Below are 25,477 nucleotides of genomic sequence, written 5' to 3' on the forward strand. Positions count from 1 at the left end.
GAGCTGAAAAGAGCTGGGACCACCATTTCCAAGGTGACTCTTGGTAATACACTAAGACGTCATGGTTTGAAATCATACACGGCACGGAAGGTTCCCCTGCTTAAACCAGCACATGTCAAGGCCCATCTTAAGTTTGCCAATGACCATTTGGATGATAAAGAGGAGTCATGGGAGAAGGTTTTATGGTCAGATGAGACCAAAATGGAACTTTTTGATCATACTTCCACTAACCGTGTTTGGAGGAAGACGAATGATGAGTTCAATCCCAAGAACACTATCCCTTACTGTGAAGCATGGGGATGGTAGCATCATGCTTTGAGGGTTTTTTATGCACATGGGACAGGACGAATGCACTGTATGAAGGCGAAGATGACCGCGGCCATGTATTGTGAGATTTGGGGCAGCAACTTCTTTCCCTCAGTTAGAGCATTGAAGATGGGTCATGCCTGGGTCTTTCAACATGACAATGACCAGAAGCATACAGCCAGGAAAACCAAGGAGTGGCTCCGTAAGAAGTATATCAAGGTTTTGGCATGGCCTAGCCAGTCTCCAGACCTAAACCCAAAATAAAATCTTTGGAGGTAGCTTAAACTCTGTGTTTCTCAGCGACAGGCCAGGAACCTGTCTGATCTAGAGATCTGTGTGGAGGAGTTGGCCAAAATCCCTCCTGCAGTGAGTGCAAACCTGGTGAGCAACTACAGGAAACATTTGACCTCTCTAAACATTGCAAACAAAGGCCACTGTACCAAATATTAACATTGGTTTTCTCAAGTGTTCAAATACTTATTTGCAGCTGTATCACACAGATAATTTGTTTAAAAAAAAAAAAAAAAAATCATACATAAAGATTTTTTTTTTTTTTTAGATGATCTCTCTCACAGTGGACATGCCCATACAATGAAAACTTCAGACCCCTACATACATTTAGGGTGTTCAAATACTTATTTTCTTCACTATATTTCTGCATAGATTACTCAAAAAAGTTGGTCTGATCATCTCCATCACCAGCGTGTGCATAAACTAATACAACTTATTATGTCTTCCTATTTCATCTAAATTAAAATTGAAACATTTACAGGACAGGGAGGAAAAAGTAAGAAAACCTGTCTGTTACATATTCTTCAAGAACTCATAATTAGTCAGGTGTGCGGCAACCTTGAGTCTAATCAGTGAGACAAGATACGAGCTGTGGCTTCAAGCTGCTCTGGCCACAAGAAAACACACATCAGGTTAGAATTGTCTCTTGTCATGAAGCACTGCCTGATGTGTACCACGTCTTGCTCAAAATAGTTCTCAACTGACCATGACAAAGAACCATTGACTTGGATAAAAGTAAAAAAGGTTACAAAAATATCAGAAAGATCAGCTCTTGCAAGCAGTGAACATCCTGATAAATGACTGCATGAGGACAGCACAGAAACCTGAATATGGTTACAAAATAAATTTTTTTAAAAAGCGTAAACTGAAAAGACAAAATTACACGTACCAAAATCAGTGTAAATCAAATCTACTGTACTGAAAACAAAAAAGAATACAGATTATGGAAGATCACCAAAGAAAAAGCCATAACCGTTAAAAAATATATACAGCGTGTTGTGGAAGTATTCGGCCCCCATGAACTTTTCAAACTTTCGCCACATTTCAGGCTTCAAAGATAAAGATGTAATGGTTTTTTTTTTTTTTGTCAAGAATCAAAAATAAGCGGGACACAGTCATGAAGAGAAGAAGTTTCTTTCGGCTCGTCCCAGTCGGGGTCACCACAGCGTGTCATCTCAGATGAAACGCTCACATTTGTTTCGCACAGTTTCTACGCCGGATGCCCTTCCTGACGCAACCCCTCAGGGGGAGTGTAGGCCCCAGTGAGATACAAACTCACGACCTTTGGTTTACCAAACCAATGCTCTAACCACTGAGCTATGGGGTCTCCAGGGACAAAATTGTGAAGTGGAAGGAAATTTATTTTATATTTTAAACTTTTTTAATAAAAACCTGAAAAGTGGGGCGTGCAATATTATTCAGCCCCCTTATATTAATACTTTGTAGCGCCACCTTTTGTCCGCCCTCTTTTCCTCTATATAACTAACCCTATATAACTCAGCACGAGATGTTCCCAGTAAGTTACAAATTTTGGACATCAGTTTACATATAACGTGCTCCACATTACAAGACGCCCCGTCCATTTTGGAGAAAATGGAAGACTTTTATGTGCGCCTTATTGTCGTGAAAATACGGTGATTTCAGCCACTGGTGTCCTTCCTCCTATTCTTTCAATCATGACTCACAGCTTGTGACCATAGGTGAAAGGAGGAACGTAGATCAACTGGTAGAGTTTCCCTTTTGGCTTAGCTTCTTCTTGACCACAATGGACCAGGACTAGGTCTGCGTCACTGCAGACACTGTACCAATCCGCCTGTTGATCTCCCGTTCAATTGACCCCTCCATAGAAATTGCGTCATCCGCGTCGCTGACCAATCAGAGGCCAGAGTTCTGCATAAACCACGCCCCTTTTTGGACCCACAGTTCCCTCAGACAACGTTGCATGGTCCAGTATAGCTTTTGTTAGCGTTTTTATCGCGTATTTGGGTTCTTTAACAATAGATATGGTTAAGAAGTGTAGTCACGGACTTTATAATAGTGACGACAGGTATCCTGAAAGGCTAGTTGGTGGAGTTCAATTTGTACCCTTTCCAAAACCGAAGACCCAGTACGAAAAATGTCTTCGATGGATCAAACTTTGTGGAAGACCGCATGATCAACTGAATCCATCAACCGGAAGAGATATGTTTGCACGAAGGTAAGCCCTATATTTGATTTTCAATACATGTCTCATATAAATGAATTAGCAGTTCTTCGCTTCCATAACATAGCTAAGTGTGAATGATTGACACACTTGATCTGTGTTGAGCGATATTTTGCGATGATCTGACTGCACAAACGTGTCGCTTTGTTGGCGGTGACCTAAGCTAAACTGGACTAGCAGTCCTAAAAGCCTTCGACGTGCACAGAGACACCAAGACTGAAGGAAGGATGTTTGAGGTTTCCCTCCCCAACCTTTTTGCTTTCCGTTCTTGAGCTGAGGTGGAATGTTTGTTGCATGCTATAGTGCCATGAAAAAGTATTTTTCGCTCCTGATTTTTTTTAACATCACATACAAAGGTTTCAAACAATCAGACCAATTTTAATATCACTCAGACAACCCAAGGAAATACAAAATGCTGTTTTCAAAATGCAATTGAATTTATTAAGGCACAAAAAATCAAATCAAAAACTTACTCATCCTCTGTGGAAAAACTCATTGCCCCTTTATGAAATAAGTCACTGACTAACCACAAAAGCCTTCGACGTGCACAGAGACACCAAGACTGAAGGAAGGATGTTTGAGGACACTAAAGTAGTGATTGTCATACTCGGTCGGGACTTACGTAGGTTCGGCTCTAATTCAAGAATAATTATTGAGGGGAGCGCGTGACGTTACACAAAGAAAACGAGAGAAACAACCCGTAAATCAAGCTTCGCCTTCTTTTCCTTCATACGGCGGTTCACAAACGGCTATACAGATACACATACAGATTCTGCACACAAGTGTGATAGGTAACACGAAAATAGGAAACTGTCAATGACGAATTCGTCTTTGGGTTATAATATATTATATTATGTGGCTTCTCGGTCTTCCTCTGACTCCGGAAAGATCTCGCGCTAATATCAATGGTTTCTCCGTCGATATGCATGTAAATACCATTGAAATACCCCTCGCTGAAATACTTGAAGCCCTGCTGTCTGCTTTTCAACGATATTTCACTGTTAGCTAAGAATGCAAGTGAGAAATCAGCCGGTAAATCGGACAGTTTCGTTCTAGTCTTTTCTTGCTGCACCGATATTTTTGCTAATTGTTTGTCTGACGTTAGCCCACGTGGCGTGACGTCACTTCAGGAGGCGTGGTTAACTGCCCTGTATGGAGGTGTCAATTCTTCCCTCACTGTTGAGCAAGCCCGAAAATACTTGAACTCCTACACTTGTGGAATGATCTCATACCTAACGCGGTGAGGCTACGCCACTCTTTTCTGACTGAGGACCATGGTCTCAGATTTTCAGGTTCTGATTCTCATCCTAGCCGCTTCACACTCAGCTGTGAAGCGCTCCAGGGAGAGCTGCAATTCACCCAATAAACTGCAAAAAGCAGAGCTGCAATACAGAGGGAACCAAACCGGACCCCATCTACGATTTGGCTGTGCCTAGAAATACTGTTCATAAAAGTTATGAATAGAATCGGTGACAAACAGGATCCCAAACCCTCACCCGAAAGAAGTCCAACTTACTGGCAATGCGGACCAATCTCTGACACTGGTTTTATGGGAACTGAACAGTCCATATCAGGCAGTTCGGTACCCCATACTCTTAAAGCACCCTGACAGGACTTCCGAGGGACACAGTTGAACACCTTCTCCAAGTGCACAAAACAGAAGTAGACTGGTTGTGTGAACCCCCATGCAGCCTTAAAGGAATACTTTGTCGAAACTAATAGGAGTGGGAGCACACATTAAAAGTTAGTATATGAGAGTTCAGTGTTTCTTTTAATGCCAGAGTTATCCACAGATTTCACCAATAAAACATCTCTAAATTGGAAAGGTATTATCGAAATCCCTCTCTCGCTCAGACATTCCAATGAGCCCAGCTGGAAAACTGACAGCCAATCAGCGTTTGCCATGCCTGCAGTGCTTCCTGTTCTAGTAAAGTGTTGTGTGCTTACACGTACATATCCATCCATCCATCCATCCATCCATTTTCTTGGCTGCACAATAGTTCCAGGAATGCTGGAGCCTATCCCAGCTGTCAATGGGCAGGAGGCAAGTTTACACACACGCAGACACAGGGAGAACATGCAAACTCCACACACGGAAGTCCAGGATTGAACAGCTTTGCCACCCTCATAACGTAAGTTGTTGTTTATACAATATGAGCACGAGAGGCTATAACTCAGTAGCTAATAACCAGTAATGATTAGACGTGTGCAAATTTCCCCTGCTGGGGAATCAGCCTCAACTTTGACAGCCACAGCTGTATCCTGTCAGGTTAACCCCATGCGAGGTTATAGACAGAGAAATTTGGGTGCGTTTTCTCAGTTTTGTTGCACAGCACGTCGGCATCTTGGCTTAGCTAGAACGAATGGTCTGTAATGCTAAGCACCGGCGATGTCTAGGGCGGAGTCAAGGATGTTTCTCCCGCATTTGGCTTTGAAAGCTGGCACACATTCAGATTTTGCCTGGATTTCAAAAATATTCTTTATTTTCAATTTTTTTTTTTCAATTAATGTCCAAAATATATGTAATAATAATATTACTTCACATTGGAGGGTTTATTGTACATATGACATTTGGGGAGAGTCTTCCTTTAAGGACCTTGTAGTAGGTATAGAGTCATGGACAGGATGAAAAGCACAATGATATTCAACTTTCTCTCCAGCACACCTGAAGAACCTTGTATGCGAGTCTGAGCAGTGCGGACCCCCTGTAGTTGAAACACACCCTCCAGTCTTCCTTAATAACCCTAGAGAACCCAAGACATTCAAATTTTAACCTTTTAACCCATTAGAGCTCTGAGATCGACAGTGCAGAGTCCAAGGCAAACATGGTGAAGCAGCATTTAGCTACACACAAATGGAATAAACAAAACTGACATCATACTCATGTGTGAATCCAGGTTGAAAACTCTTTTTTCTAATGCTTTTTCGAGTATTTCCACTTTTAATATTTCTTCCACTGTATGAGTTTTTAAATTGTACTTTTACTTTTCATTTTCTACTATATTATAGATTATATTAAATTATTTATTATATATATATATATATATATATATATATATATATATATAAAATGTAAAATATATATATATATATTTATTATTGCTTTTAATCATGTAAACCACAGTGAGTTAACCTTGTGTGTAAAATTCTTCTTTTCCTTTCAGCTTGACCCATTAAGGGTTGCCACAGCGTGTCATCTTTAATCTTCTGTCGCATAGAACACCAGACACCTTCCGCCAACTGTTACACCCCGCTTGGACCCGTTTCTTCACTTTTTTACCACACTCCCCATTGCTCTCTATTGTTGATCCCAGGTATTTGAAGTCATCCTCCCTCGCAATCTCTTCTCCCTGAAGCTTCACTCCTCCTGCTCCGCTACTTACATTCATACACATATTCTGTTTCTGTTGGTTTTTTTTTGCATGTTTCACACACAAAGGTTTCAAATCAAACAAATTTTTATATCACTCAAACAACCCAAAGAAATACAAAATGCAGTTTTCAAATGGCAATGGATAGATCTGCGCAGGGCGCTTAAGCCACGCCTACTTGGATACTGTTGTTGTGCACCCCAAACTATCGATCAAAATGGGGGATGCAGTACGGCCGAAGCATGTTATGAGCGATTCATTAGAGCGAATTCCCGGTAGTATTTCTGTTTCCTTTCTGCCCATGGTATCAGATATATCGACAAAGAGTGTACAGAAAGGACTGAATTACTTTCAACAGGGATATAGTCATAATGTCAAATTCTTGGGATTCAAAAAATGTTTCCCCACAAATGCCATGGATGGCACAGAGGATTACATGCTGTCGGAGCTAAATAGGATCACTGTTCATGAATTCAGGAGGCACCAGAACTGGACCAAGTCACCAAAGGTAGCTACGATGAATATTTTTCAGATTTTCAGAGCCTTTTCAAAGTTTTTTTCAGACCCAGATGTTGCTTTTGAAGTCTTGGCCAAGGATATGTAATCTAAAGGATAAACTGCACCATGCACAAACGGTTTATAAACAAATATTTAATGCAAACAATGTTCAAGTCAAACAGTGTTAAATGTTTAAGACTGTAATATATGTTATCAACAGTATTAATAAAATGTTATGCCATCACTGAGCATTTATTTTAGTTGGTTGAGGGATTTTGTTCTGACAATTACAGGGACCAGGACAAGCGTGTCCTGTGGGCTGTCCCGAGATTAAATGTCGGGTACATCAGCACATGCACAATGATTATTATCATTGGTGCTTTGACAGTTTTTTGAAAAGTACAAACATAACAAAATATAAATATAGATCATTTCCAATATTTTGTGCATATGAGTAGCAGCAAATTGGTGGTGTGCATTGTACATTGGTAGAAGGGTTTTCCCGATTTTTTAGGTCAACTTTGGGGGTGCGCATTATACTCATGAAATTATGATAATTACATCTTTAACATACTAAAGGGTTGTGCCACCCTTGGCAGCAAAAACTGACAAGCGTTTGCTATAATTGGTGATGAGTCTTGGACATTGCTCTGGAGTAATTATGTCCCTCTCTGTAGAATTACTTTTTTTTAATTCAGAATTTTTTTTTTTTGGAAGCTTTTAAGAGGTGACTTGCTGGTGTGTCTGGTATCACTGTCCTGCTCCATGATCCAAGAATGCTTGAGTTTGAGGCCACAAATTGATGGCCATACTTTCTCTTTCATGATTTTCTGGTACACAACAGATTACATTGTTCCATCAATCACAGAAAACTGTCCTTGTCCTGAGGCAGCAAAACAGTCCCAGACCTTTGCACTACCAATACAATTTAACCATTTTTCCCCCAAATGCTGTGGCATTTTTTTACACCAAATGTAACAGGCTCCACACCTTCCAAAAAGTTCAATTTTTGACCTGTCAGCCCACAGAAAATTTCTCCAAAAGTCTTGAGGATCATCAAGATGTTTTTTGGCAAATGTGAGATGAGCCTTTGTATTCTGGCTGACAGCAGGGGTTTTCACCTGGGAACTCTGCCATGGATGCAATTTTTGGCCAGTGTCTGTCTTATGGTAGAGTCATGACAATGACCTTAACTGAAGCCGGCGAGCCGAGCAGGTGTTTAGATCTGGTTCAAGGTTCTTTGGTGACCTCCTTGAGTCGTTGTTGCACTCTTGGGAATTTTAGATGGTCATCCACTCTTGGGACAAGTTGCCACTGTTCCCAGTTTTCTGCTTTTGTGGATCATGGCTCTGGCAGTGCTTAGCTAGAGCCCCCACAGCCTTGGAAATTGTGACCTTTTCAGACTGATGGATTTCAATCTCCTTGAATTTCTTGTATCATTTGTACAATAGATATTGTAATGAAAATTACATAAAATATTCTTCACTTCAATGTCTATACGAAAAAATAAATGAGCGGAGAGCGAGTCATTTATGCGCACAGTTGCGTAGGTCTCACTCAACAGCCAAGTGGTAGCCATATTGCCTGCTATGTCATTTACAGCTGTGACATTGGTGCAGTCGCCATTGACAAAACGCTGTGCCACCTGCTATGGGAGACAAACAACAGAGATTTTCAGATTTTTCCAATGCCCCTTCTGACATTGAAGATCTATTCAAATAAGAAAACATCTCACAATCGAATGAAGTGATCAGGGCAATATAACCCTATCGTTTTGAGCCATATTTAGATACGCAGATCACTTCAAGCTAACAACAGACTCCCCGACAGTATGCATTACAGTAAGTAGCGTACTCGGGAGGACGAGCACCCCGATCCGGCGGCGATGAACAATGCCGACGGATAAACGCCGCCAATGGCGGCAATGAACAATGCCAAAAGATGAACAACGCTGCAGAACAATGCCGACAGCGTGGGCAATGAACAACGCTGACGGATGAACAACACCGCTGACTGCGTCGATGAACAATGCCGATGGATGAACGCCGCCGCCGCCGTTGTCCCCCCAACTATTATTTTTTTTAATAGGTCTATCCCCACCTACCTGTCATTTGGAACCCACAAAGCTCTCATCCTTTGCGCCTGTGCAATCCATTTTTAACGACAAATTGGGTCTGTTGGAAAAGTGTGAAAAGTGAATCCATCCTCTCGACTATTTGAGCAATATCCAGCAATACAACGAGCCGGGATTTTGGCTAACATGAAGGAACAAAGAGCTACCTTCCTACAGGTAAAACTGGTATAAACACATTAATCCACCGAAGTATGTGGCTCCAAATAATGTCCCTTCCTGCTTCTTCTCCCTCAAGAGGATTTTCATGGAGGAGTTACAAAAAGCCATATCTGTCAAAATCATGTTGTGTGGTGAAAAAAACTGATGTTTTTTTTTTATTAAAAACATACTAAAACTCATGCTTTTGGTGTTAGTGGGAGTTCTTGATTCAACAAATATGGTGGGAATGTTTGGGTCAGGTTTGTGAAATTGAACTCACCTTTCCCAAATTTGTACTCAGTCAAAGTAACTGTGATTTAACAGTGCTGAGGGTATTTGAGGAAGAGAGGTGTGGGTCATGTCTGGCAGACATTGGACAGTTTGTGAGAAAGTCTTTAATCCAGCAGCAAATGGAAGGAGATAGTCCAAGGAGGGAGAGTTTGTCAATCAAAATACCTGGGATGATGGAATTAAAGGTGGAGCTAAAGTCTATGAAAAGCATCCTAACGTCATCCTAACAACATCCAGGTGGCTCAGTGCAGTGTGGAGAGTGATTGCAAGAGAATCCTCAGTGGACCAGTTTCCTCTGTAGGCAAACTGGTAGGGGTTGAGGGAGGGAAGGAGCTCCTTATGTGGCGTGCAACTAGCCCAGGGGTCGGGAACCTATGGCTCGCAAGCCATACCTGCCTCTTTTGATGGTTGCATATGGCTCACCGAGGCCTCATAACATAATACTGTAGAGGTTAGTTTCTTTCGGCTTGTCCTTTTCGGGGTCACCACAGCGTGCCATAAAGTATATAATTTCTGTCACGTAGGCAATGGAAATGAGGGAGAGGAAGTTTGCCCTAGTGGGGTTGCAGTAGTTTGCTGTCCAATATGGAAGTTAAAGTGGACAGGCGCAGAAGGGTCGAACGCAGATTGGGTGGAAATTAATTGTGTAATCGCTTTTAAAAAAGATGGCTGGGAAAAAAAATACATTAAAAAAAGATGAGTACAGTCGTGCAGGTTTTAGTAAGAATGGACAGTGAATTTGCCTTTGTGGAGAAAGAAGGTTCCTTTGTTGAATAGAAGTGACGAAAATGCCACAATGAAATACTCAAATATAAAGTGCCACTTCAACACACACCATTGGATCAAAATATCCTGCGGGGAACAGCAGGAAGAAAGCATGTCAAGAGCTCCTGTCCAGAGTTCAATCTAGTCAACAGCAACTCTTTGTTTGGACACAACAAGGTGACTGCAATTCATAGAGTTTTGCTGGTGCTTTGGCAATTGTGAGAAACGGAAAACCTTTCACAGATGGGGAATTTGCCAAAATGGTCTTACTTGATGTTGCCAATGAACTTGACATTTTTTTAACATAAAGACAAGCTTATAAAACGAATAAAAGACGTGCCTCTGTCGGGAAGCATTGTTGGCGAGCCCACATGTTTGGTGAAATGGAAATAATTATACCTGAAGACCAGCTGATTGTGAAAACTTGGAGCGCACTTCCCGTCACATACCGCACATTGTGGCGTGTATTGCTGTTCTGACAATTTTTGGTTGTAGCGATGTGAAAAATATTTGTCACATTTAAAAAAAAAACATTGAGACCAACCTACGGTCACACATAACGGATGGAAGTCTCAAAGGCAGCATGAAGTTTAATGACCATGAAACAGACGACAAAGCTCTGAACAAAGAACTCGTATTAATTCGTAAGACGTACTTTTGTCATCATTGGTTAGCAACAGCATAATGTTATTTCAAAGAATTCAGAGACTTATTGTACTCTTAAAGCATTGGCCTTTCATGAATGCACGAATGCACTTGTATTCAGTTTTGAAAATATTGTATGGCTCTTTTGGAATTACATTTTAAAATATTCGGTGTTTATGGCTTTCTCACCCTAAAAGGTTCCTGCCCCCTGAACTAGCCTCTCTAAGCACTTCATGATCACAGGTGTGAATGCAACATGCCTGTAATAATTTAGACTGTCAATGGCTGATTTTTTCGGGACGAAGATAATTGTTGCAGATTTTAGGCAGGAGGGTATAGTTGACTGTTGCTTAGCGAGCTCTTAAAGAGTTTCGTGATAACACTGGTCAGGTGATCAGCAAAGGCTTTCAGTACTTTGCCTGGCAGTCCATTTGGGCCAGCAGCTTTCCTGGTGTTAACAGTCCTGAGGACACATCTTACTTCATGTTCCTGAAGCATTAGTGTGCTGCTGATGGAAGGTGGTTGTGATGAGCCTGAATTTGATCTGTCCACCTCAAAACGGGCAAAGAAACTGTATAGTTCCTCTGCCACCGAGGCGTTTGTGTTTCCGGCACACATTTGGTTATTTCTGTTGTAGTTTGTGGTGTGTTGTAATCCTTTCCACATGATCCACAAAAGCATTTAGTTATTTTCTGTGAAGTGCTCCTCAATATTTCTTTTGTAGGCCGCCTTGGCCACTCTGATGCCTCTCTTTATGTCAGCTCTGGCAATGCTATTCTCTCCCTTGCCCCTTGACCTGATGGCGATGTTGCAGCATCTCAGGAGTGTCTTAGTCTCTCGGGTCATCCAAGATTTTTGGTTGGGGAAAACTCGGATCAGTCTATTGGCAGTCACAGTGTCTATGCAGTTTTTGATGTAAGACAGTACAGTATATCTGTGTATTCCTGGAGGTTCTGATGTTCAAATAATTTTCATACACTGTGTGAAAAACAGTCCTGCAGCTGAGAGAGCGCATTCTTAGGTCATGTTGTAAATGCCTTTGTTTGAGGTCATGTTTTTTTTTGTAGGGGGATGTATGTAGGCGTAAGTGTGATGCAAACATGATCAAATCCAGCAAGTTGGGGAAGTCCTGTATGCATGTTTAATGTTGGAGTAAATATGGTCCAGGGTTTTGTCTCCTCTGGTGGGACACTTTACATACTAGACGAATTTGGGGAAAACAGTCTTTCAACACGCTTGACTGAAGTCACCAGCCACACTAAATACCCGTCAGGGTGAGCGAGCTGCTGTTTGTTTACAGTCACAAGCAGATGGCTAAGTGCTGCGCTAACGTTAGGATCCTGCGGGATATGGACAGCTATCACAATGACTATAGTTAGCGCTCTCGGTAGAGAAAAGGGTCTGCACGAGACTGGAAGGACCTCTAAATCGGGAGAGCAATGGGTGTCGATGATCCTGCTGTTAGAAAGCCAGTCAGTGTGCACATCAACACAAAGCCCTCTCCATCTGCTCTTTCCGGAGACTTTGGTTCTGTCCTGTCGATGTAGCGTACGAACCGCTCGCAAAACTGCAGCATGGGGGATTCACGGATGTAGCCATGTCTCCATGATGAAAATAATACTGCAGTTCCGAACAAAGCTGCTCGTGGCTAATTGTAATTCCAATTCAGCCATTTTGTGGGTAATGGATCTTCTGTTGGTCAAAAAGATGCTTGGAAACACTGGTCTATGAGGTTGGCTCCTTAGCTTAGCAGCTCAGGCTGACCGACATCCTTGCTTTTGTTTACGCTCCCTCCACCTTCTCCGTCGCTTGCTGAGACTATTTACTGTATTGCTATTCATGGAGATCTCGGTCTCCCGATGTCTTCTGGAATATTGTTTTTCTTTTGAGATTCTTTTGTGATTGATAAGTTATGCTTCAGTCCCAGATCAATCAGGTCCTGGAAGCTACACGTGAACGTGGGTTTACAGAAATCTACAAATGGCACCAAAATAATGTGAAGAAAAAGCACCAAACTGGAGAGCTAAGAGCTGCTGCACCTGTGCGCGTTGCCATCTTGCTCCCCTTATTCTGTTGTGATGTGCTGTGTCTTAAGCTTTTGTTCAAGGGTTGATTCAGACATTTTGGACAAAACACGTTCATCTCTGGGAAACACAGCCTGTCTCTTTACTGAGGAGTGTGATGGCTGGACATTCCAATAACGTTGATTTCCATCTAACTACCACCACTTCTCCAAGGTCAGGTCGCAGGGGGAGTAGCTTTAGCAGTGATGTCCAGACTTACATCTTCCCAAACACTTGATCCACTCTTCCGGAGGGATCCTGAGGAATTTCCAGGCCAGCCGAGAGATATAGTCTCTCCAGCGAGTCCTGGGTCATCTCTGAGGATGTGGTCATGACACCTCATCGGGGAGGCATCTTAGTCAGATGCTCCAGTCACCTCATCTGGCTACTCTCAATGTTGAGGAGGTGCAGTTCTACTATGAACTCCTGCAAGAGGACTGAACTTCTCAACCACACTCTAAGGTCAGCCCAGAGGAATCTAATTTTTTACCGCTTTTATTCACAATGTTGTTTTTTTCAGTATCGTGACCATAATTGAACATAGGAACATAGATCGTCCGATAAATAGAGAGCTTCACCTTTTGACTTAGCTCCTCCATCAAAACAGACCAATACAAAGTTCTCAATAGTCTCAGACTTGGAGGTGCTGATTCTCATCCCAGCCGGTTCACACTCTGCAGCAAACTGTTCCTGTAAGAGTTGAGATCACGGCTTGATGAGGCCAACAGAACCACATCTCCTAAAACACGGATGCAATTCTGAGGCCACCAAACCAGACCTCCTCTATGCTGCGCCGAAAGATTTTGTCCATAAAAGTAATGAACAGAAATGGTGACAAACGGCAGCCTAAACGGAGTCCCTCACCGGAAACGAATCCAACTTACTGTGACAGACTTCCCATTACTCTATAAACAGGATTCTTCAATGTTGCCTCAAAGTGAGATGGTCTTGGTGGCTCCTAAAATTAGATTAACATCTACCCTCGAAGTCTGGCCTCCCAAAATTGCCACCAACCCGTACCGACCAAAAGGCTAATAACCTAATAAGCTCCTTCTTGTCATATCGATTCCTGGAACATGGATGCAAGGCACCACCAACGGTCGTTGAGAGGGACCGTAAAGTCGCCATGATCCTTGTCAATGGAAGATAAAGTTTTAATATTTAATGAACACATCTATTCTAAATATATGCCTTGATCTCTGTGTCAATTCAATCAGCTTTGTCAACTTTTCCCTGAATAACAGATTTGGGGAATTGTGCCTCAATTATGACTAAGCGATATCAAATAGCGCTCTCTCTCTCTCTCGTTAGGGTTAATTGTGAATATACTTATCATACATCTGCTTCCAATGAAGAAATTCTTTGCTCGTCTAGATAACGTGGCAGCTGCTCAACAGGAGATAGCACAACATCTAATCATCAGCACTCTTAGAACGAGGACCACCTGTTGTCTGTGAAAGAAATGATTACCACACATGGACTCACCAATCTTTCATACATATGCACACACACACATGAACAAACAAGTATAGTTTGTTTCCAACTATGTTTTGCTTCCCCGTCTCCTTTTTGTAAAATCCATGTAAACAAGCGGCATTATGACACCAAATAAATAGAGGTGCTGAAGAGAGCATAATAAGAAAGTGCAGTGGTGAATTGTTCGAGACAGTTCCTCTCCTCCCTCCTCACGAGCTGTCAAAATTGAATTGATGTCTTTGCTTCCTTTTTAGTCCTGTTTAATGAATGTCTAATTGGTAAACCTGACATTTACTTGGTCCTTCCAGCCGGATCTCAAGATACCTGAGGTTTCCAGGGACTGAGCCGAAGCCTGGGCAAAAACCGTGGCCACGGCACTTGAGTCCCTTTCCCGGACTGGGCCTCGTCTTTTTATCTGGAGACTGAGGGTTGACGAGAAGCCGAAAGAAGTGGAGACATCTCTGGTGAGGAAGACACTTACACACTCGAGGAATGAGTGAATTAGGTGTCTGGGCGACTGCGGTAGATGCAAAACCTCGAGAATACTAGTCCCTATCGAGTAAACAAAGTAGTCTGTAAAACAGAGAAAAGGGCAACGGGTCTCCAGTACGTACTTAAAGTGCGGGTGACATCCCTATCAACATTCTAAAATAGATATTGTAATGAAAAGTACATATAACGTGATTCACTTCAATGTCTATATGGATAAAAAAGTGAGCGGAGAGCGCGTCATCCACGCACAAAGTTGCGCAATTGAGTGTCCCTCGACATCCAAGTGGTCGCCATATTAGTCGCGTCATCTGTCCTTGACGTCATCGTCACTTCCGCCGTTGAAAACGCGCAGTGCCTGCTACTATGGAAGCCAAACAACAGAGACATTCGGATTTTTCCAACGTCCCTTCTGACACGGAAGCTCTTTTCGAAAAGGACAACACCACACAACCGAGTGAAGTTACCGGGGCAATGTTACACTATTGTTTCGAGCTATATTCAGATGATATGTCATCACGGCCAAACCGCATCCCGTCCGATCCACTTCCGCGGCGGAGATGAGCCATCGCGGCTCATCGCAGCCGGCTGTTGTGGCTTATGATGGAACCGAGAGGTGCTGCTTTGTGTTCACAGTCGAGCCGGCGCGCTTCATGCTTGCACGCGACTGAGTAACGCATTCTCGGCTCGCCCCCGTCGCAAAGCCCGACGCGCAGCCTTCACTGAAGACATGACCGCCGAACGCGGCGCCTCAGCCGGTGTGGGTGAGTTTCGGTCCACCGTGCTATATAAGTAGGGGGTGGAGCCGAGCTATGTTGCAGCCTGAGTGAGACATCGTTGGCTGGGCGATGCGCACATCGACGCATTTCATACGCGGATCTTTTGCTACGTTATGAGAGAGACCGATTACATGATCCGCCCCAAACAATTTTTTTTTTTTTTTAGTTGCTGTATACAGTAGCTGTTATTTGGAACCCACGAAGCTCTCGTCCTTTGCACCCATGCAATCCATTTTTCACAACGAACAGGGTCTCTTTCAAACTTATGAAGGGTAATTCCATTCTCCCGAGTGTTCGAGCAATGTCCGGCAATGCAATGAGCTGGCATTTTGGCTAACACGAAGGAACAAGGAGCTACCTTCCCGGAGTTAAAACTAATGGAAACAAACAAGTCCACGAGGGGGCGCCACTGTCCTTTACGTCACTTCCTGCTTCTTCTCGACAACAAATTTCTGAGAGGATTTTCATGGCGGGAGTTACAAAAAGCTGTATATGTCAAAATCATGTTTTGTGGTGAAAAAACACATGGGACCATATTGGCTGTGAGTTTTTCATTAATAATATACCAAAAATCATCCGTTTGACGATACTTGAGCTTTAAGCTCCATGAAACGTGTGTATGTGGAAAAGTGTGAGTGGAGGTTCACTCCCTCATTTGAAATGGAAATTAAAGTGGCAACAGTTTGGGGATGCAGAGGCAAGAATTCTCCGCCACTTGTGTTAGCTTGAGAATTACCTCCAACTGAAAGTAACTGTCACCCTGTTCAGAGGAAAGTCAGTTTAGTCACCCTAGGGGAACCACTGTATCCAACTTGGGAAAAAGAAATAGCAAAATAGTTGATACAGAGCATCTGGAAAAAAAAATAACGTGTAAGGACTGGACATTTGTAGAAAGCCAATGTCCTTCAAAAATGGGTGTTGGGAACCTTTTAGGTTGAGAGAGCCATAAACTGCAAATATTTTAAAATGTAAATCCAAAACACCATTACAATATTTTTAAAACTAAATAAGTGTATTCGTGCATTTTATGTTAGACCAGCACTTTAAGAGTACAATAAGTCTCTAAATCCATTTAAATAACATTTTACTGTTGCTAACCAATGATAACAAAAGTACTTTTTACTATTAATGGGACTTCTTTGCTGATAGCTTAGTCGTCTGTTTCATACGTCGTTAAATTAAACTTCATCCAGCCTTTGAGACTTCCATCCGTTATTCATGAACGTAGGTTAGTCTTAATGTTTTTTTTTAATGTGAGAAAGTTTTTTCATATGCATACTGTAAGTAGAACCAAACTGTCAGTACAGCAATATTCACACCCCACAGTCTGAGGTATGCGATTGGAAGTCTGTTCCAAGTTTTCACAATCAGCTTGAATTTTTTTCATTTGTCCCCACTTATGTGCGTTTGCCAACAATACATGTCGACTGAGGCATGTCTTTATGTAAAAAAAAAATAAAATAAAAAAAAATGAAACAAAAACAATTCCGGTAGTGGGCTACGCATAAGCACTCTGTCATTATAAACCACATTGATAGGCTGCGTAAGGTCTGTCACATTTGTAATTATGAGTGTACATCTTTAACAAGGGAGGAGGGGGCAGTGCAAGTTAAACTTGGAAGAAGAGTGTGGCTGTGCAGCAGGTCATTGTTAGAGAAGTTTAAGTCAAAATGTTAAAAAAAAAAAAAGAAGCAGATTTTTTTTGGCGGGGGGCGCACGTCGCCACGCAATCGACCAGAACTTCCTGGACACATTGCGCACCGCTGCTGTATACTGTATGTCATTATGACGGCTCTGCGAGCCATACGCAAACCACCAAAAGAACCAGGTGTGGCTCGCAAGCCACAAAAAAATATAAGTCCCACCAACGTTTTCAAAAGAATGGACAGCCTTTGTGGAGAGGGAAGGTTCTGCTGTGTGTTTAAATTCACAGATGGGGAGTATGCCAAAGCATTCACACTTGACGTTGTCAATCAACATTTTGCCAACTTCTCATAAAGTCAAGATAACCAAACGAATAAAAGACATGCATTTGTCGGCAAGAACTGTTCACCATCGTACCATCATGATGGCAAATCAAATTGACTTAGGTTCACGATTAACAGATGGAAGTCTCAACGCCTCCATGACATAAGCACAAGAAGTCATTAATGGTAAGAAGTACTTTTGTCATCAATGGTTAGCAACATCATAATGTTATATAAAATAATTCAGAGACCTATTGCACTCTAAAAGTGTTGGTCTTAAATAAATGTGCAAATACACCTGTACTTATGTGATACTGCTCAGGGCGACCACACTTCGCTAGCCACTGGGTCTTTATGTTTCTTTTTTTACTGGGTAGAATACGCCACAGAGACCTCCTCTGATTATTTATATCCGAATTATGGCAAAATTTCGCGACTAGTACAGTAGGTCGATTTCATGTGTCCCATGATGGTAGAACTGCATGTGATTACACTACAAATCGGCCATGGTTTCTTTGTTTACGCACAGAATACGTCACATCCACGCAAGTAGGTTATGTGACTCGCCAAAATGGCGGCGCCCATGAAAATTCGAAATTGCCGATAAAAATCTTCTCAAAACATCATTAGATGATATCAGATTAACCTCAAATTTTCAAGGTACAGTACATATGACATGACCAATCGGAATAAGGCTTTTCATTGTTCAGTAGAGTATTCCTTCCATCCCTATAAAGAGAAAAGAAGGAAAACTTAAAAAGGACAGAAAAGCAGGAACAGGCAACAAAGATAGACGATAAGAGGCAGCAATGATGTTTCATAGAAAGGCAGATGATGAGACAGGACCAGTAGAAGTAAGACAGGAAGGGAGACGGAGTTACACAAATTTATCGAGTTTTATGCAGAACATTTAATAATCATGGCCACAGACGAGGAAGAGGTAGGGGAAGAGTAATGGGGAGTTTGATCAAAAAGAAATTATTTGCTGGTGTTGTGGAGAAAAAGGTCACATTTCACAAGAATGCCCTAAAACAAAACACCCACCACCGCATGACTAGAGCAGCCATTTTCCCATCAAAATGTCACAACCGATGCTCAAGAAGCAGACATTGAACTAAATTTACAGGAACAAGGATTCTTGCACTAGACCAGAGGTGGAACTGATAGTGAACGTGAAGTCAATAAAATTTTTGGGTGACACAGGGGTGTGTAAAACGGTATGGAGAGAGAGCATTCCAGGATGCACCATGTCTGGAAGGGAAGTGTTTGTCAGAACAGATAAGGGAAGGCTCTCTGTAGTCACCAAAACGAATCCTGTGTGGGTGTTGGACCCCCTGGGCGAGTCTTGTAAATTGACAACGCTCACGGTCCAGATTGCCCCGTAAATGTGTTGGGACGGGATGGCTTGCTAAAACTCGGACTGGGCTTAGTTCCCTCTCCTACAGGAACTATAGAAGTAAAAAGAAAAAAGGATTTCTGGGAAGGCAGTTCAATGACTTACAAAATAGAAACCCAGCACTCTATTATTACACCTTATTAAAGCCCACACCAGCCAAAAACACAATATCAGTAGTGGTGGGAGGATCAAGACTGACTGACAAACTCATGCATTCCACAGGAATGGACACCACCACACACAACATTGTACAAACAAACTGAACAGGCGTGGAAGAGTTTGGGACAATTTCTCTAGGCAGCACTAAATGTTTCCGATTGGACAAAAAAAGAACCAGATTTGGATTGGGATGACTGAACTCTACAGAAAACCACTTTATTGGACAGTGTTAATCTGAGACCAGATGCTACTCTATTCACAGTGGGATCACAATCTATACAGACAAGACTGGAAAAATAGAGGAATGGTGACAACTACAGGGACACATGCAGAGCAACTAGAAAATTTGCTCATACAGGGTTCATACTCAGTCGGACCCAAAAAATGTAAGGGCTTTTTAGGGCCATTCTTAGGGGCTGACACGAAAAATTTAGGGCTGACACAGAAAAAATTTAGGGCCGACACAAAAAATTTAGGGCCATCGTGGGAAATCAAGAGTAAGGAAAAAAGACTCACCCAATGGTGCCATCGGCTGTTCTTGGTTCATCAAAGGTTCCAGTACCTCAGTACCTGTGACCCCTTGTGGTAGTTCTCATTGACATGACCATTGTCAATGTCTTCACATAACAGTATACAGAAAAACTGATTCTAACTACAATTGAAACTATATACACAAATGTCTTCTACTGATGTCTGTCTTAGCACCCCTACTCTAGCTCCTTGAGCCTACCCAGTGCCTCCTCTATTTGCTGCTGCAGAGGTGCCCAAGAGGCTCTGTTGTCCTTTGCTCTGCCTCTGAGTGCATTGGGCTCGGTGATAAACCTCAGCTTCCTCTTTTCTTCTGCCTGCTCACACAGCCTGTCAGCCTTCTCAATAAGCGTAGATTTGTCAGTCTCTATTCTGGCTTTTTTGACTTTGAGGCAGTAGAGATGTAAAGTGGGCAGCGATGCCAAATGTAGCCAGGTACGAAGTCTTCCTTTCCCCACAGTGGTAGTTTTTAGCAATGTCACTGTCTGGGAACATGACTGCAAACACTTTTGAATTATTTTCACAAGATTTGTAACTGTAATGGCTGCAGATCACTTTTAAAGTCCACACGATCTCTGCCTTTAACGAGTCCGCCTTCGTGTATTGAACTACGTTCATAGAGCCTGACTTCTGGCTGGTTGAAGTGGATGGCTGGACAAATGTAGCTGCGCATGCACTGCTAGTACCACTGCCTGAAGTTGATGCTTCACTAGCTTTATATTTTAGAAACAGATTCATACCAACGGAAGATGAGAGAGTCTTCGCCAAATCAGCGTGTCTCCTTTTTTTCCAGTGCGACTCCAGCGCTTTGACGCCCATCTTTCCTAGCTGGTAGCTCTGCTTGCACAGATGGCAGTAAAACATGTGCCGATCTTTTGCATCTCGACGAACCCAGATTTTTTTTTTTTGGCGCGCAACGCAGAATATCTGCGAAGAGACTGCATCAGCACTGCACAATTGCGCACGCACGCAGTTTAGAAGGAACATTGGCTGAGGTCTTTTTCTTTTTTTCTCGTGATCGACTGGTCGACGCATTGAGCAACCCTGGATTAGATATACACACACATGCACACACACACACACACACACACACACACACACAAAATGGTACCTCTACTTACGACTGTCTTGAGTAAGAAAATATTCAAGTTACAAAACGCCTCCTTGGAAAAATATTCTTTAGTTAAAAAGGAAAAGAAGAAAAATAGGCGCTGGAATCGCAGCCCCCAAATACCACCTAACATAAACATCCAGTGTCTTGGTTTGTGTGGCGCAATATACCTGCACTCCCATTAGCTATAGCCATAGCATCTTCCTCGCATCCCATTTGCAAGGAGGGACAGCAATCTTTACCCATGATGCTTTTCGTATCCCTTAGACACTCAACTGTCACAGAATCATATTAGCACACATTAGAAATGTACAACTTTTTCGTAAGTTTTTCATTAGTTTATTCATTTGTATTCACCATCGGCCGCAAGAAACTTTAGTAAAACTAACTGGTGTGCGTGTGTACATTTGTACGTATGTAAAACGTTTGCCTCCTCCTCTGTCCCGCATGATGCCTTTTGCTTGTCACTCACCCTTACTTCACATAATTGCCCGATGCCAAAGGAAAGTGAACACAATTTTTATTCTTTACATTATGTATTCTTAATGCTTATTTTTGGCAGGGGGTTATAAACTGGCATTAATCCGAGCAGAGACTCTTCAGTCACATAACACACAAGACACCAACCTGCTTGTACGCGTTTCTTCACTTCCTGACCCCACTCACCATTGCTCTGGACTGTTGACCCCAAGTATTTGAAGTCGTCCATTTTCGCTTTCTCTTCTCCCTGGAGCCTCACTCTTACGACTCCATCCTCTCATTCAGGCACATATATTCGGTTTTACTTCAGCTAATTTTCATTCCTCTCCTTTCCAGTTCATGCCTCCATCTTTCTACCTGTTCTTCCACCTGCTCCCTGCTTTCATTGCAGGTCGCAATGTCATCTGCGAACATCATGGTCAAAGTTGATTCCAGTCAACCCTTATCTGTCAGCCCCTCCGTTACCACTGCAAACAAGAAGGGGCTCAGAGCTTATCCCTGATGCAGATCCTCCTCCACCTTAAATTCTTCTGTGTCACCTTTGGCAGACCTCACCACTGTTCTGTGTCCTTATACATATCCTATACTATTCTGACATATTCCTCCGCCACACCAGACTTGCAGTACCACAGTTCCTCTCTTGGTACTCTGTCATGGGCTTTTTGTAGATCCACAAAGACACAATGTAGCTACTTCTGACCTTCTCTGTACTTTTCCATTAGCATCCACAAGGCAAAATAATGCATCTGTTGAACTCTTTCTCGGCATGAACCCATACTATTGCTCGGAGATACTTACTTCTGACCAAAGTCTAGCCTCCATTTACTTCATTGTGTGGCTCATCAAGTTTATTCCTCTATACTTCCCAGAGCTCTGTAAATCGCCTTTGTTTTTCAAAATGGAAACTAGCACAATTTTCCTCTGTTCTTCAGGCATATTCTCACTCGCTAGTATTCTGTTGAACAACTTAGACTAACTGCCTTTCCATCAATTTTTAGTGCCTTTCTAACTTCCCCCTGACTAACCATTGATGATCCATCACACATGACTCTTCTACTCTTCTTTCTCTCTCTCACTTATGTCATTCATCAACTTAAAGTATTCTTTCCATCTATTTAGCAAACTATTGGCACCAGTCAACACATTTCCATCTCTATTTTTAATCACCCTTATCTGCTCCCCATCCTTCACATCTCTATCCCTATATTTGGCCAACCTGTAGTGATACTTTTCTCCTTCTTTTGTGTCCAACTTGAATTAATAAAATGAGAGAGGACGAGGAAGAGTAAAAGAGGCAAGTGTGATGGACCACGAACAGGAAGTGACATTGTACTGGTCATTAACAGGAACCGCAAACGGGTAAAGGCACTCAGTACAAGCTTAACACATTGTGAGACCTTAACACATTCCTCTTATCTATTCTAAATGAAGATTTTACATCTTGCATAACTTTTATCAGGAATAGTTCCGATAAACAGAAATGTTTTGTTCTTTGTTCTTGTTGCTTTGTTCTTTGTTTTAAATGTCCGACTGCCAGAGAAAAATCCCTTGAGTGTTTTTACACACTTGGCCAATAAAGCTGATTCTGATTCTAGTTTTGTGACAGAAGAGTCTCTGATAAGATGAAGGGCAAAGTTTATAATACAGCAGTGAGACCAGCCATGATGTACGGATTTGAGACGGTGGCACTGAAGAGACAACAAGAAGCTGAGCTGGAGGGGGCAGAAATGAAGATTTTGAGGTTCTCTCTACGAGCGAGCACATTGGATACTATTAGAAATGAGGTCATTCGAGGGACAACCAAAGTTAGATGTTTTGGAGAAAAGTTTCGAGAGGGCAGACTTCGAAGGTTTGGACATGTGCAGAGGTAAGAGAGTGAGTATCTTTTTAGAAGGGTGCTGAGGATGGAGCTTAATATGAAAAGTTTTAAAATAGGCCATTCATTGAAGGTGCCCCTTATAATGTGGTAACATTAATTGTAAACTTGATGTTTATTATAATTTGAATAATTTTTAACGTAAAAGAATTTACAAATATTTAAGGTGCATTCATTTTTTGGGACACCCTCTGCATGTATGTATACACACACACACACACGGATGCACACGCACAGACACACGCACACACAATTGGCGGAACAGTGGAGCAACTGGTTAGACCGTTGGCCTCACAGTTCTGAGGAACAGAGTTCAAATCCCAGCCCCACCTGTGTGGAGTTTGCATGTTCTCCCCGTGTGTGCGCGAGTTTTCTCCAGGCACTCCGGTTTCCTCCCGCATCCACAAAAACATGCATTAATTGGAGACTCTAAATTACCCTTAAGTGTGATTTTGAGTGCAACTGTTGTTTGTCTCTTTGTGCCCTGTGACTGGCTGCTAACCAGTTCAGGATGTACCCTGCCTCCGCCTGATGATAGCTGGGATAGGCTCCAGCACTCCCGCGACCCTAGTGAGGATAAGTGGCTCAGAAAATAGATGGGTGTTGGTGTATGTGTTTTTATATATATATATATATTATATATATATATATAAAATTCACAACAAAAAAGTAGAATACATCAAATAAGTTAAATATTTAATTATTTTTAAAATGTAACGTATCAATACAGTAATCATACATTTTTTTGTGGTTGATTGGTACCAGACCCACTTGCAAAAAATTAAAAAGCGCAAAGTCGGGATTTTTTCTGGGGGGGGGGGGGTCAGAAATCCGCAATGTGCTGAATCTGCGAAAGGTGAGCCGCGAAGTAGACAGGGATTACTGTATTTGCTAATAATTACACTACACTGATTTTATCGTCCTGATTAGATCGGCCAATAACGGGCATTTTTGCTGATCGGCCAATTGTTTTTGATGTCATAATACGGCGATGCAATCAATGACGTCATTGATCAGCTCCTAGAAAGACATTTACTCCACGTCACCTTTGTGCAGAGGGCATCTGAATCCAAAAGCTAGTTTCCATATAAATAGTAGTATTTATATATTTTTTTGTCTCTTTTTACGTCGTACTGTAAATTTTTGACGGCTAATATAGTTTAAAAAAAAACCTGTCATTTCAAACTCAATGGGCATCCACAACATTGTGGATCCAGCCCCAATCAAATGTTTGTTCCTTCATGAACTCTTCTGCGGGACATCAGAGGGAGGAACAACAAAATGGTGAAAATAGCTAAAAAAAAATATATATATTGAAATTGTAAAAACGTGAAAATAGAAATAAATTTTTAAATTTAAAGATTGAAACAACTATTTAAATGAATTTGAAAATATTTTAATACCTCATGACATTTATTTTATGTATTTTTTATCACCACTCTTGGTTCTCAATATGGAAGTCACACTCATACTTTTTTTTGCACTTGAGAGAACAAATTATTCCCTAAAATATGCAGAAAACAGACAACATATGCGCGGGGTGTTCTTCATCACAAATCCTGACCTGATTACACATGAGTATGAAAAATGTCACAATATAAGGATAAAATTGTTGAGATGGACAAATAATCCAACATGAAGATTATTGGGGATAATTCTCCTGTGTGGCAGGCTCTGCTTAATGCACCCACAATCACAATATTAACAAATATGGATTGTACTCACTTAAATGTATTGTTTGAGTGCAAACTCACCATTGTACAATGAGCCTCCTTCAGCATATTCCATTACAAGACAGACCTAAAGGGGAACGTCATCATGTTAAAATAGCTATTATAGCATTTTTTAATCACAAGCTCGTGTAGGCAATACTGAGATACATTTTCACAAGTAGGTGTGGGCCAGTATGAGATTTTGATAACTAAAAATATTACTTTAATGGAATTGCAATTACACCTCTAAGATGTATTGTTTTGAAATAGTTGGGTAATTTTTTTCCAACGGTGAAAACAATTATATTCTTCAACAATATTTAGAATATTACTTGTATTTTGTATGCAACATAAGGATCAAAGAAATTTCTAAATTAAAAAAATTATGTTGCACTACTGGTGTAAAGATAAATGTTAGGCTCAGCATATTTATTTCATTCGTAGATGGTTCAATATGATTAATACAAGACAGCATTCTCATTTTAAAAACAATACTGCAGGAAATCATAATGAAAAATCTTTGCAGTATGATACCGTATACCATGAAAAGGTGCCCGGCCCATGCCGATGAAATGTCCAGACAATACTGCTTATTATTAAGTATAACATTGAATAATGGGAGCACAGCTACATAAGGATGAGAAATATCAAAATTGTTGACTTACTGGATTACTGCAAGAGCCATACAACTTCACAATATTAGGGTGGTTTACACGAGAAAGCTGTCGTAGCTGCAGACAAAAGGACACAGATATGGTTTAGTTAAATTTGGAATTGTACACAGCATACAGACTGCAAG

General features: G+C 41.6%; 1 protein-coding gene across 11 annotated transcripts in view; it reads right to left on the reverse strand.

Annotated features, from left to right (window-relative positions):
• Positions 1-25,477, reverse strand: part of map3k7 (mitogen-activated protein kinase kinase kinase 7) — a 117,065-nt gene that overhangs the window by 84,268 nt on the left and 7,320 nt on the right. For 10 of the 11 annotated variants that reach the window (XR_009793887.1, XM_061812974.1, XM_061812975.1 and 7 more), the window contains exons 4-5: positions 25,344-25,409; positions 24,721-24,766 (exon numbers count right to left, since the gene is read on the reverse strand). Coding sequence is in view for 9 of the 11 variants with exons in the window: in XM_061812974.1 (XP_061668958.1) it covers positions 24,721-24,766; positions 25,344-25,409 (112 nt within the window). In the remaining 2 variants the exon portion in view is untranslated. Of the gene's footprint in view, positions 1-5,465; positions 5,524-24,720; positions 24,767-25,343; positions 25,410-25,477 lie in introns of those variants that run through there. The other variant, XM_061812980.1, reaches the window with a different exon arrangement.

This window comes from Syngnathoides biaculeatus, chromosome 23, assembly GCF_019802595.1.
Source record: "Syngnathoides biaculeatus isolate LvHL_M chromosome 23, ASM1980259v1, whole genome shotgun sequence".
NCBI lineage: Eukaryota > Metazoa > Chordata > Actinopteri > Syngnathiformes > Syngnathidae > Syngnathoides > Syngnathoides biaculeatus.